The sequence below is a fragment of the Rhinoderma darwinii genome, chromosome 3, assembly GCF_050947455.1.
Source record: "Rhinoderma darwinii isolate aRhiDar2 chromosome 3, aRhiDar2.hap1, whole genome shotgun sequence".
Taxonomy (NCBI): domain Eukaryota; kingdom Metazoa; phylum Chordata; class Amphibia; order Anura; family Rhinodermatidae; genus Rhinoderma; species Rhinoderma darwinii.
Genome location: NC_134689.1, coordinates 81737166 through 81751686, shown reverse-complemented (window position 1 = coordinate 81751686; position 14521 = coordinate 81737166). Strand labels below are relative to the sequence as shown.

Here is a 14521-nt window from a genome sequence, read left to right as displayed (position 1 = left end):
GTTGTGGGCGGGAAGGGGTTAAAAATGTTCTAAACTTTTATGAAAATACATTAAGTAAAAATATATATATTTTTTCTGGATACCATATCTACGATTAAGGAAATGTACTGTATCTAGCTATGTAATTCTTCAGTGTCACATCCTTTTGAAACTCGCTAAATATAATATTGCATATCTAGTATACATAAGAAGAGAAATTATGAATAAATATATACATGTCATAACCATGGCAACCTGAGTGAAAACTTCCATTACTTACATTGCTGACTGCATTCAAGAACTGAAAAATGGTGCCCAATAGAAAGAAAAGATTTATCTAAGGCTTTGTTCACATCTGCGCCAGGGTCCCGTTCTGACGTTCCGTCGGAGCTTCCCATCAGAATGGGACCCTGACTGAAACAAATGGAAACCACTGGTTTCCGTTTGCATCTCCATTGATTTCAAAGGTGACGGATCCGGTGCACAATTTTTTCCGTTTGTGTCAGTTGTGCAGGGGTTCCGTCATTTTGACGGAATCAATACCGTAGTCGACTGGGCTATTCAGTCCATCAAAACGACGGAACCCTTGCACAACTGAGACAAACGAAAACCATGGGCATCGGATGCGTCACCATTGAAATCAATGGTGATGTAAACAGAAACCTATAGTTTTCATTTGTTTCAGTCAGGGTCTCGTTCTGACGGGAAGCTATGACAAAACATCAGAATGGGACCCTGATTCAGATTTAAACTAAGCCTTACAAAGTTATTCTATTTTATAACTTTATAGCTAGTTTATGTTTTAAGATTCAATGTCTACATAAATATTTGTTTTTATTTTAAAACTTTTATAGTTTCATTCCTTTCTAGCAATGTTGGCCCACATTTGTGGGAAGGAAGACACCTCCATTCTATATGTTCTCTTAGGGACTATAAACATAAGGGGCCCCCAAACAGGAACCCCCATGAGCCAGACATAACAATGAGTGCCTCTCACTCTAGTGTAGCTATCCTGTCCATACATTACATGGACGATCATCTATTTGGCTGTACCACTGGGGTTCCAGAGGTCAGACCAACGGCATTCGCTGATGACCGGGCTGACCTCATTTATAAAAGGGGTTGTTGAATGAGTTTGTGAGTACCTGAATGCATGTCCAAAATGTGATAATAGTCAGCTGACCAATTGTCATGCAAAGCAACTGAACATGATTGGATATAACATCAGCGCCTTCCTAAATATTATGTTTGGTCTTAGTGCCCCAATAGTTTTACGAATGTAAAGCACTTTTTCTATCCAGATATATAACTCTCAATGGGCCCTACTTACACATTGATATGAATGTGTTAAGATCACTTTGATGTAGATTTCATTAAAAAAAAATAATATTAGAGGCAATAAAATTAAGAAAAACTTATTTCCAAGCTAGGTGGAAAAGAACACATACACAATGCTTGTATTACACGTCTCAGATTATGGGATAAATAGGAGTTGTATGTTGCTGGTTGTCCAGGCACTTGTAAGCTCTACCTAATAAGCTTAATTCTTACAGTTTTCCAGCTACGGACATAAAAAAAAGTAACAGGTACTGGGTTGTTTTTTTGGTCAAAATTAGAACTACAGTATAATGGTTTGTGTTAGTGTAGCATACAACACCGAGCACCACTAGAATAGTTACATCCTGGCATCTTTATAATGGGGTTACAGCTATATGCTATTAAAAAAAGAGTGACAAAAAAATGTAGAATAAGCTTCACACATAAAGATCTAGCAGGGAGTTGTTTATTTGTGTTTTTATTATTTTATTTCTTCTTATAACAGAACTCGCAGAAGGACAGAGAGAGGGAGATGGAGAAACATATATACTCTACCTCCAAACAGAGGCATCTACACTACTGAGGGAGGGAGACAAAAAACAAAGATTTCTGGGAGGTAAATGTGTTGTGCTTAATGTAATAATAATGAAAAGTCATCTCAATTATTAAAAAACAGGCCAAAATTCCTCCAAAATTTCTATGCTATTTCTTGTGTATAAACGTTAAATAATGGTATATATATATATATATATATATATATATATATGTATATGTATAATACTACTATACATTGCTCAAACAAAAGCTTTAATACTACTATACATTGCTCAAACAAAAGCTTTCTAGAGAGCTTATATATTAGTGGAACGCTACGCACAAATGTTACTGCCATACTGTGCATATATGCTGTACCATTGCCCTATGTCTAAAATTGTATACCAAGCAGTGCTCACATAGTATACTCATATTGTATCTTAATAAAGTGTTCCTTGGTCTTGTGAAGTTGTGATAATTAGTGTTTCCTGTCGCATTTAATATCCTGAAGTGTATAGTAAGGGAAGTGACAAGCACTGAAGCCATAAGTAGGAAAACACTACTGTCCATGGGCTGTGTATGGTATAGCAACTATACTATACCACATTCACTTAAAGAGACTCTGTCACTAGTTTAGTAATGCCCAATCTTCTAGTTAATCTGATTCCCCTGAGGTGTAGCTACCTCACAGCCTCTGATGCTGTCCTATCAGCATGAAGCTGCTTCACACAGTGTGAGAGATTCCAGAAGGAAGGGGGATCACTTCAAACAGTCATATCTCCGGCTGTGGAGTATCTGGTGGCGGTTCTGGTGGCATATGAAAGAGGAGATTCTAAACCAGGATCGCAGTTATAGCTGTGACACAACCAGAGATATCACCAGTTGAAAACACATTTGGGAATGGAAGCTGTATACTATATGATCACACTGTGTTGCTGGTCTGGGAAGAGGAGAACTGTATGACGTTTGGACAGCGTCATACAGAAAACATTGCACAGAGTGAAAAGAAAGAGTCACCTCATATTTGGTATTAGAGCCACATTATCATATTTAGAAAAATGCTCATAACTTTGCAAATAATAACGTTTTTTAACCCTTTCCCGACATTACTAATACTGGCCTTCCAGGGCTTAAAGGGTAAAAGGCTTACGTAGCCGACGGCAGGAGCTAAGCCGGCGTCATCAGTGGTGGATATCGACTGTATGTTACAGCTGACACCCTCCAGTAGTGGCAGGAACCGGAGAGTCGGGTGTAGCCATCTTTACATTGACTCTGATAACTTGCTGCAACATGATATCACACAACAAAAGCCATTGTAAAGTTATTAAAAAAGTCAAGTTAACGGATCTTTTCACTGTGTATTTAATGTGTTGAAAGTAAAGATATTGACGGCTACATCTGTAGCTCTGGTCCCGACTCCCTGCCATTAATCCCTTACATGCAGCAGTCGAAAGCGATCACTGCAACTTAGCGGTTAGTAGCAAATCGGCAGCCCTGCATGTGATCGCAGGGCTGCCGATTGCTGCTATGGCAACAGGAGGTCTGCTGTTACGGAAGCTGATTAGGCCCCGCCCAGAGGCAAAACCTAATCGGCTTGCTGTCAGTGAACGACTGACAAATCTAATACATTGCACTACAATGTTTTAGAAAATAAATCAGAAAGTTGGATCTTCAAGTCCCCTAGTGGGACTAAAACAAAGTGTAAAAAAAGTGAAAAAAAGTTTAAAAAATTATAAAAAAGTTTCAAGTAATAAAATAAAACACAATTTGCCTTTTTCACTTATCAAGTCCTTTATTATTGAAAAAAATGAATAAACCTAACGGCCTGAACTATAAAAATAATATGTTATTTATTCCATGCGGTGAGCGACGTAAGAAAAAACAGTAAAAACCATTGCCAGAATTTCTGCTTTTGTCACTTTGCCCTACACAAATTGGAATAAAAAGTGATCAAAAACTCGCATGTATCCAAAAATGGTACCTATAAAAACTATAGCTTGAGTCGCAAAAAAAGCAAACCCTCATACAGCTCTGTCGATGAAAAAATTAAAAAAAGTGCAATAAATGAGGTATCGCCGGAATCAGACTGACCCGCAGAATAAAGTTAACATGTAGTTTATTACGCATGGTGAACGCTGCATAAAAAACTTAAAAACTATGCCAGAATTGCTGTTTTTTTGTCATCTTGCCTCCCAAAAAATAGGATAAAAAGTGATGAAAAAGTCGCAAATACCCTAAAATGGTACCAATAATGACTACAGCTTGTCCCGCAAAAAACAGCCCTCATACCACTATGTCTATGAAAAAATAAAATGAGTTAAGGCTTCTATGAGTCAGGAAATAAAAAATATGCAATTGTGCAGGCCTGAGAGGAACATTTCTTCTGTTTCAAAAGGCGATTTATCAAGGCCCTAAAATTAGGGAACCAGGAAGGGTAGGACCCAAACATATCTGCTGGAAGCGAGGGTGCCCCTATTATACCACGACACAATTTCCAAGCAAAATTCCCCAAACTGCAAAGGTGCGGAGTGTGGACCAAGGGGGATAAGTAAGGACACCATTTATCAGTGCGACACTGGCCTGTGCAGAAAGGAATGCTTCACAGCATAAGATATATCTATGGATTATTTTATTGGTATTTTTACCCCATTATTATACCACTTGACTCTGCCCCTGATGTACTCTGCCCGGCTTACATGTACCCCCACATTATAATTGAAAACACCAGCAATATTCAAACAAAACTACTACCAAGCAAAATCCACACTCCAAAAGCCAAATGGCGCTACCGCCCTTCTGAGCCCTACAGTGTGCCCAATTAGCTGTTTACTTCCACATATATGGCTTTGCCATACCCGGGCGAACCCTTTTAACAATTTTTGGGGTGTGTCTCCAGTGGCACAAGCTGGACACAACATATTTGCCACTGTTTCAGTGGCAAATATGTTGTGTCCAGGTTGTGCCACTGGAGACATGCATATCTAGGGAAAAATTAAAATTTTTACTTTGCACCATCCGCAGCGCACTCATTTGTGGAAAAGACCTGTGGGGTTAAAATGCTCACTACACCTTAATAGATGCCTTGAGGGGTGTAGATTCCAAAATGGTGTCACTTCTCAGAGGTTTCTTTTATTATTTCACATCAGAGAATCTGCAATTGTGGACCAATACTTTGTAAATCGCCAAATTAGGCCTCAATTTTGTATGGTACTCTTTCACTCCTACGCCTGGTCGAATGTCCAGGCAAAAGATTAGGACCACATGTAGGGTGATTCTAAAACCGGGAAACACAGCATAATAATTAGAGAGCTGTCTTGATATGGTGGTACAAGCAGGGCACCACATATTGGCATAGCTATGGAAAAATTCCCATTTTCACTCTGCAACATCGAGTGCAAGCTAATTTCTGGAAAACACCTGAGGGATTAACATGGTCACTACACCCCTAGATGAATACCTTGAGGGGTGTAGTTTCCAAAATGGGGTCCCTTCTGGGGGATTTCCAATGTTTTGGTCCCACAGGGGCATTGCTAATGCGACATAGCACCCAGAAACCAATGCAGCAAAATCTGCACTCCAAAATGGCGCCCCTTCCCCTATGAGCCCTACCATGTGCCTAAAAAGAATTTTATAACCACATATGGGGTATAGCCGTACTCGGGAGAAATTGCTTTACAGATGTTGGGGTGCTTTTTCTTCTTTATTTGTTGAGAAAATGAAAAATTTGTAGCTAAAATGACATCTTATTGAAAAAAAAATATATTTTATTTTCACTGCCCAATTCACCTGTGGGTCAAAATGCTCTCTACACTCCTAGATTAATTCCTCAAGAGATGTAGTATCCCAAATGGAGTAACTTTTTGGTGGTTTCCACTGTTTTGGTCCCACAGGGGCTTTGCAAATGTGACATGGTGCCAAGAAACCAATCCAGAAAAATCTCTGATCCAAAAGCCAAATGGTGCTCCTTCTCTTCTGAGCCCTGCCGTGTGCCCAAACAGCAGTTTATGCCCACATATGGGGTATTTTGTTTTTTTTATAGCTAAAACGACATTTTATTGTAAAAAATTCACGTCCAATTTCTAATAAAATCTACGAAACATTGGTGAATTCCTTGTGTAGTTTCCAAAATGGGGTCTTTTTTGGGGTGTTTCCTTTGTTTTGGCATCACAAGACCTCTTCAAACCTGACATGGTGTCTAAAATATATTCTAATAAAAAGAAGGCCCCAAAATACTCTAGGGGCTCCTTTGCTTCTGAAGCCGGTGTTTCAGTCCATTAGCACACTAGACCACATTTGAGATATTTCTAAAAACTGTAGAATCTGGGCAATACATATTGAGTTGCGTTTCTCTGGTAAAACCTTCTGTGTTACAGAAATGTTTTTATGAAATAATAATTTTTGCAAAAAAAAAATACATTTGTAAATTTCCTCTCTTCTTTGCTTTATTTCTTGTGAAACGCCTAAAGGGTTAAGAGACTTTCTGAATCCTGTTTTGAATACTTTGAGGGGTGCAATTTCTAAAATGGGGTGACTTATGGGGGTTTTCTATTGTATAGGCCCCTCATAGCCTTTTGATATTTTCTTAAAATTTGCTAAATTTCTGCTAAAGTTCTAAGCCTTGTAAAATCCTAGGAGAGTAAAAGGCTGTTCAAAAAACAATGCCAATCTAAAGTAGACATATGGGAAATGTTAATTAGCAACTATTTTGTGTGGTATTATGATCTGTTTAAATTTAGAGAAATGCTAATTTCTGCAACTTTTCGCAACATTTTAGTGTTTTTCACAATTAAATACTGAATGTATCAACCAAATTTTACCACTAACTTAAAGTACAATGTGTCACGAGAAAACAGTCTCAGAATCCCTTGAATATTTAAAAGCTTTCCAAAGTTATTACCACATAAAGTGACAGATGTCAGATTTGAAAAATAAGGCTCTGTCAGGAAGGTCAAATGTGGCTGCAGCGGGAGGGGGTTAAAACAAATCACACGGTAGTTATCAGCAGCAAAGCTAGTTAGGAGATAGGGAATTGATAAACTGGTGACAGAGCTGATGCCCCGTGCAGTTAGCACGTATATAGACGTTTGCAGCGTGCATCGGGGTTTAATGAGTGCAGAGATGCTTCAGCGTGAGCAGCTCTTCACTAATCTATGTCAGCTCTCTTTACAAGTGCCATCACCTCTTTGACTTAGTTTCATAAAGCAAACGTGTTTTTTTTATGAAACTAAAGTTACAAGTGCAGCTCTTCTTACAATGAAGCAGTTTGCACTTTTCTCTCTCCCCGTGTGTGTCGGCACCTCCCCCCTCCTTCTCCCTCCGTCGGCTTCTGCCCAGAGATAACAGAGCCAGTGTGCAGGGCCGGTATCAGCACCCGGCGAACCCGGGCAAGTGGGGGGCCCACTCGGCCTCCGGGTGCTGTCGCTGCTGTCGTCACGGCATCATTGTCCATATATGGACAGTGATGTCGGGAGGAGGGAAGGAGTCCCAGGCAGAGCGCTAGCGGCTCTGCTCCGCTACTCCGTCTCTGGGGAAGCCCCTGACATCACTGTCCATATATGGATAGTGATGTCAGGAGCAGAGCAGGAGTCCCAGTCAGAGTGCTAGTAGTGCTCTGCCCAGGACTATGGCTCTGGGGTTGCCCCTGACAACACTGTCCATATATGGCCAGTGACATCAGGGGTTTTTCCTGAAGCGGAATCCCCAGCCAGAACATCGGCAATGCTCTGGCTGGGGATTCCACTCCTAAAGGGAACCTCAAAGGTGCTACCTACAGGGAGGGAGGCTGTGTGGCACTACCAGGGAGGGGGGCTGTGTGGCACTAACTGGGAGGAGGGGCAGTGTGGTACTGCCTGGGAGAAGGGAGCTGTGTGGCACTACCTGGGAGGAGGGGGCTGTATGGCACTACCTGGGAGGTGGGGGCTGTGTGGCACTACCTGGGAGGGGGGATGTGTGGCACTACCTGGGAGGGGGCTGTGTGGCACTACCACTTGGTCATGCAAGGGTTAAATAGGGCTGAGCTTATCCGCTGAATGTATTATTTTAAAAAAGTGAAATATTATTATTGTCGGCAGCGCATCTCCCTATGTAAACAGGGAGATGCACTGCCGAGTTGATAATATGTATGGGGATGAGCGATCGGAGTAACGACCGCTCGTCCCCATCCATAGCTCCTTATAACTGGAGCAAACGAGCACCGATCAGCGATCTGCCTCGTTGATCGGCGCTCGCTGCAGCTTTCTATAAACATTTAAGCTCAGTATGTGCAAGTTTATTCAATCGGGGTAAGGGAGATAAGCCACTGCCAAACATTTCTGACCGCAGCTTAATCTCCCAGCTGGACAGAGAACCAAAATCTTTGTTTACCCCGACGTCTGCCGTTGTGGAATGATTGGGTAGACTCCATGCACAGCAGTATTTATTGACATATATGTGTATGGACAGCTTTAGTATTTTTTGCTTATAGAAAGTTGTAGAAAGTTTTCTGTACACTGGTGAATGGTTGCTGTTATTAATAAATAGTGTAAGTGATATTCAAGCACTCCTGTATTTATGGAGATAGGTTACAAAAATATAAGCAATAGTGGATATAATCAGATAAACTATGACATACTTCCCTCCTTATATTTCATGTACTTGTGCACATAATCTTGGCACATTTTCATACTCCACAGAAGTAGTATACCCTATTTGCAGACTGTTAATTATTTATTATTATTCAGAAAAGTACGATAATGTGATCCATTATTCTGCACAAGTAATATGGAAAATACGCAGTTTATGCTATAGTAATTGAACTACCCAGTTGGAATAGATTATTTTTCTTAGGTGGAAATGGCTCAGTGCTACTTCCACATATAAGCAAAAAGATTATAACTTTTAAAACTGTTTGAACAAAATATCTCTAGCAAACATTCCTGTCTTTTACTTAGTACAGAGCTTTGCAAATCTTATTTGTTACTAGAAAGTAATTGAATTTCAGAAGAAGCTATTTTTTTTTTTAGAATATAAATCTATCTATCTATCTATCTATCTATCTATCTATCTATCTATCTATCTATCTATCTATGTCTATTTAATAATCACCATAGTGTGTGTTCACTGTGACACACCAGGGCAGAGGCGTAGCTAGGTTCTCCAGCACCCGGGGCAAAGATTCAGTTTGCCCCCCCCCCCCCCAAACCTCTTTCCCGACATCTCCTTCCCCCTCTCCGTGTTTGTTTTCTCTACCAATCAATGACGTGTCATTTCTTTTCCACATTTATTTTTATGTAACTCGAGCATAAAAACATTTGCACATTTTACAAGCAATATAGTTCTATACACAACACCAGAACCAAGCCCAGTACATAAATACAACACCAGCACAAATACAACTCAATTTAGTGCAACCCCTGCCGTATAGGTATGTACGGCGTAAAACTACATCTCCCAGCATGGCCCGAACAATGATAAGGATATGCTGGGAGTTGCTGTTTCACAAAAAATAAATCATATTATAAGCATCTCGCTGAAGATCATACAGTGACTACAGTGATGATTAGAGACAGAATAAACATTTACATTAAGTGACTCACTGGTGACGTCTCATATTCTATTTCTTTTTCTCCACCCGGTCCAAACCTATATGATGACTTCTCCCGGTCACAGCTCAATTCTGCAGTTTTCTGCTCAGATGTCTTCAGCTTCTCACTTTTCCAACATTTCTACACCTATAAATAAAGATAACGTTCTCATTATACTACACACTACGCCCCTAAATATAATAGCACCATACACTGCACCTCTAATTATAATAGCACCATACACTGTGTCCCATACACACAAACTGTGCCCCCTATAGATAGTGCCTGCCATAGAGCCCCCTGTAGATAGTGCCCCCCATAGATAGTGCCCCCATATAGCCCACTCCTGTATATAGTGTCCCACAAATAGCTCCCCCTATAGTGCTCCACAGATAGCCCACCCCTGTATATAGCCCCCCTGTAGATATAGCCCACCCCTGTATATAGTGCACATATAGTCCACACCTGTATATAGTGCTCCACAGATAGCCCACCCCTTTATATAGCCCCCTGGTAGATATAGCCCACCCCTGTATATAGTGCTCCATAGATAGCCCATCCCTGTATATAGCCCTCCTATAGATATAGCCCACCCCTGTATATAGTGCTCCATATATAGCCCACCTCTGTATATATCCCCCCTGTAGATATAGACCACCCCTGTATATGGGGCTCCATAGATAACCCACCCATGTATATAGCCTCCCTGTAGATATTGCCCACCCCTGTATATGGTGCTCCATAGATAGCTCACCCCAGTATATAGCCCCCCTGTAGATAGAGCCCACCCCTGTATATAGTGCTCCATAGATAGCCCACCCCTGTATATAGCCCCCTGTAGATATAGCCCACCCCTGTATATGGTGCTCCATAGATTGCCCACCCCTGTATATAACCCCCCTGTAGATATAGCCCACCCCTGTATATGGTGCTTCATAGATAGCCCACCCCTGTATATAGCCCCGCTGTAGATATAGCCCACCCCTGTATATAGTGCTCCATAGATATCCCACCCCTGTATATAGCCCCCTGTAGATATAGCCCACCCCTGCATTTGGTGCTCCATAGATAGCCCACACCAATATATAGCCCCCCTGTAGATAGAGCCCCCCTGTAGATAAAGACCCCCGTAGATAAAGCCCCTCTGTAGATAAAGCCCCTCTGTAGATAAAGCCCCCTGTAGATAAAGCTCCCCTATAGATAAAGCCCCCCCGTAGATAAAGCCCCCCTGTAGATAAAGCCCCCCCTGTAGATAAAGTCCCCTGTAGATAAAACCACCCCCCGTAGATAAAGCCAGACACTTTTTTATTACAATAAAATAACAAACTATTCAAACTCACCTTAATCCCGCTCCCACGCCGGCCAGCAGCAATGGAGATCTGCTTTCTTCTGCGCAGGTCTCCTGGGGGTTGAACGAAGCCTCTATGAAAGGTGCTGATTGGATGGGCAGGATGACTTTCTCTGTCAGTCAGCGCCTTTCATCGACGCAAGCACAATACCGCTTCACTCATACAAAAGAGCTGAATGGCCAGGCACGGAATATACCCGGCTATTCATTGCTTCTAATTGTACCTGTGTCCTATAGACACAGGTACAATTATAGTGCAGGAGGAGGTGGCGCTGACGCCCCCCTCTAAGTGGCACCCGGGGCACATGACCCCCCCTAGCTATGCCCCTGCACCAGGATATAACTATGGGGTCTTGTGTGGCATATGCCCTGGGTGCTGTGGTCCCTGGGGGATATCAACAAGCCACTTTGCCTTGGGTAGAAAACTTAGCTACAGGGATATGACAATAAACCAAATCTTTACCCTATGTGAAGGAAAGCTCAGCTATGACTCTAAGGCTGTGAAAGTTTTTTGCAGGAGGAAAATTCTGTCTCAAAATTCCGTTTGGGATTTTGAGGCAGATTTTGACCTTCCTGCACGATGTTTGCCCCGATTTTCGCTGCGTTTTTCGATGCGTTTTTTGCTCGCGCCCATTGAGTGCTACGGGCAAAAAACTCTGCGAAATACACTTTCTCTGCCTCCCATTAATGTCAATGGGAGGTCAGAGGCGTAACCGCGCGATCATAGAGCATGTCCCATCTTTCTCCCACGAGGCGGTTTTACCGCTCGTGGGAGAAAACCGCCCCCGCCTCCCATTGAAATCATTGGGAGGCATTTTCGGCCTGTTTTTGACTGGTTTTGCGGAGCGGTTTCCATTCCAAAAAGCTCGTCAAAATACTGTGTGAAAAGGGCCTAAGGGTATGTTCACACCGAGTTTTTTTTACGGAAGCCGCGTGAGAAACTGCGCAAAAAAATAACTGAAAACACCTCACAGTGAAATTAAAAAAAACACTAGCGGGAAAAAGAAGCATCATGCATTTGCATTTCTGACCTCCCATTGACATGGGAGACAGAGAAAGCGGTTTTCGCTGCATTTTTTGCCCATGGCGCTCAATGGCCACAGCCAAAAAACGCTGCAAAGAGAGTACAGGCAGGTCAAAACCTGCCTCAAAATTCCTGAAGGAATTTTGAGGCAGATTTTTCCGCCTGCAAAAAAACTCAGTGTGAACATACATTAACATTGAAATATTTATCCACACTTGTCCACTGCATAGGAAAAACATATGTTGCATGCTTCATCCAACTCCTTACAATAGAAACACAAAATAATTCTCATTACAGAGAAATAAGGGCGAACATTGTATGCCGCGAAGACACGCATGAATCACAGTTCTGCAGTCTGCTTCTTGGTGGTTAATAATTAACATTCCTGTCAATTTTCATTGTGCAGTGAAGTGCAGCTTAAACGGTAGGCTGGCAACACATTTTGGAGACAGGCACACACATATACCTGCACATGACAAGATTGTAAATTAGCCAGTTTGGAGGATGCCAGGAATAAAATGTTCTCATTGCTAAGATTCATAATGTAGATAAATGAGTATTCTTCAGACTAGGCTTCTCTTGTTATAATACACTCCATACCAGAGGAAAGGGTCAATGAGCTTTGACAAGAGATCTGATCCCAAGGTACCTTTCCACATAAAAATGAGGCAAGCCAACAAGCAAGCAGTGATAAGGAAAAAAAAAAGAAATGAACAAAAGCTCTAATTAGAATTTCACTATAGGTTTTACTGAATGTTTTAATTTTCTGTCTCAACAAAGACAGATTTATGAAATCTTATGTTTTGCAATAGAAAACTTTTATTCAAATTCACATGTATGAATATATGTGAATAGATTTATTTCAATGCACCAAGTTAGGGCATGACCACACATGGCGGAATTCCTCCGCAACTGTCCGCATCGATGCCGCACAGAATCTGCGTTGCAGATTCTGCAGCGGATCTGCACAAAATGTGCAGTACATTGATGCGGACTAGCTGCTGCAGACTGCGGGAAAAGTGCTTCCCTTCTCCCTATCAGTGCAGGATAGAGAGAAGGGACAGCACTTTCCCTAGTGAAAGTAAACGATTTTCATACTTACCGGCCGTTGTCTTGGTGACGCGTCCCTCTTTCGGCATCCAGCCCGACCTCCCTGGATGACGCGCCAGTCCATGTGACCGCTGCAGCCTGTGCTTGGCCTGTGATTGGCTGCAGCCGTCACTTACACTGAAACGTCATCCTGGGAGGCCGGACTGGAGACAGACGAAGGGAGTTCTCGGTAAGTATGAACTTATATGTTTTTTTACAGATACATGTATATTGGGATCGGTAGTCACTGTCCCGGGTGCAGAAACAGTTACTGCCGATCGCGTAACTCTTTCAGCACCCTGGACAGTGACTATTTACAGACGTCTCCTAGCAACGCTCCCGTCATTACGGGAGCCCCATTGACTTCCTCAGTCTGGCTGTAGACCTAGAAATACCTAGGTCCAGCCAGAATGAAGAAATGTCAAGTTAAAAAAGCAAGACGCATCCGCAGCACACATGACATGTGCATGACAGCTGCGGACTTCATTGCGGAACTTAGAATCTCCATTGAAGTCAATGGAGAAATTCCGCCATGAGTCCGCCACTGCTCCGCAACAGACAGAGCATGCTGCGGACACCAAATTCCGCTCCGCAGCCTATGCTCCGCAGCGGAATTGTACGCATCGTGTAAACGAACACTGCTAAATTAAAGTGAAAGTCAATGGAGAAACGGCTCCGCTGCGGATTAACGCTGCGGAGTGTCCGCAGCGGAATTTAAGTGGAATTCCGCCATGTGTGAACCCGCCCTTAAAGGTTCACAGCATTTTATTTGAACTTTGACATTGTTACTTAGACCTCAGACTAATCCACAACAATTGAATTCGATTAAGCCATGTATTTATATTAAGAAGCTCAAACAAAGTGTACTGGGTTAATAAGCATGTCTACTATTTATTGTAGTGTCACTGTAACAGTAGGGGAATAGTAATACGTGGCCGCGTGGCTAATAACGGATGAAAGGGATACAGTAGACATAGGGGGATAAAAGCTAGAAATGGAGTGCTGAAATATATTACTGAAACTTAGAGAACATTCATATGTAAGACAGTCTTCCTCCACACTTTCAAACTGATGACAAAGGTGTCCAATGTGGAAGGTGGAGCAACATGGCCAACATCTGCCACTTTTTTACACCTTTGTTTTATAAGTTCAGTGGGTGTTGCTGCAATTTTCTGTTATGTACCCACCGACAAGTTGCATGATGGTTTTCTCTTTGCTTTTACAATTGTGAAGCGATAGAACGATTCTCATGTCTGCAATATATTTAGGGAAATGTATTCTCACTCTCACAGTTATTCTGTGTTCCACAAAGCAGAAGCAGGGAGCTTATGTTTGGAACTTTTAGCACTGATTCAACAGTATCAGAGTGTGTAGGGACATGGCTATTGACAAGGGGAATGGTAACACCCACTTGTCAAATTATTCATACATTTCCAGGTGGTATAACAGAGGAATTTCACCCTGGGGTGCCCTAACTCACTGGGGGTGGGATCCCACTGAGTGAAGGCACATTTGCACGCACTCTCTTTCACACTATATGAGCACACACCTTTATTCTCCCGGCCTTCTGGCTGGGAGATGAGGAATTTTTTATACCTGGCGGATGTCCAGGCTGTATCACAGCGCACATCCACTTATTTAATTTTGTTTTTCACTGTGTGTTTGTCA

The 14521-nt window shown here is 42.0% G+C and overlaps 1 protein-coding gene across 9 annotated transcripts in view; it reads left to right on the top strand.

Moving 5' to 3' along the window:
• TENM2 (teneurin transmembrane protein 2) overlaps nucleotides 1–14521 on the top strand; it is a 2339501-nt gene that overhangs the window by 1711834 nt on the left and 613146 nt on the right. For 6 of the 9 annotated variants that reach the window (XM_075856423.1, XM_075856422.1, XM_075856429.1 and 3 more), the window contains one exon: nucleotides 1802–1912. The exons of the other annotated variants lie outside the window; for them this stretch is intronic. In XM_075856423.1, coding sequence (XP_075712538.1) covers nucleotides 1802–1912 — 111 coding nt within the window. The remainder of the gene's footprint in view (nucleotides 1–1801; nucleotides 1913–14521) is intronic. 9 annotated transcript variants of the gene reach the window in all.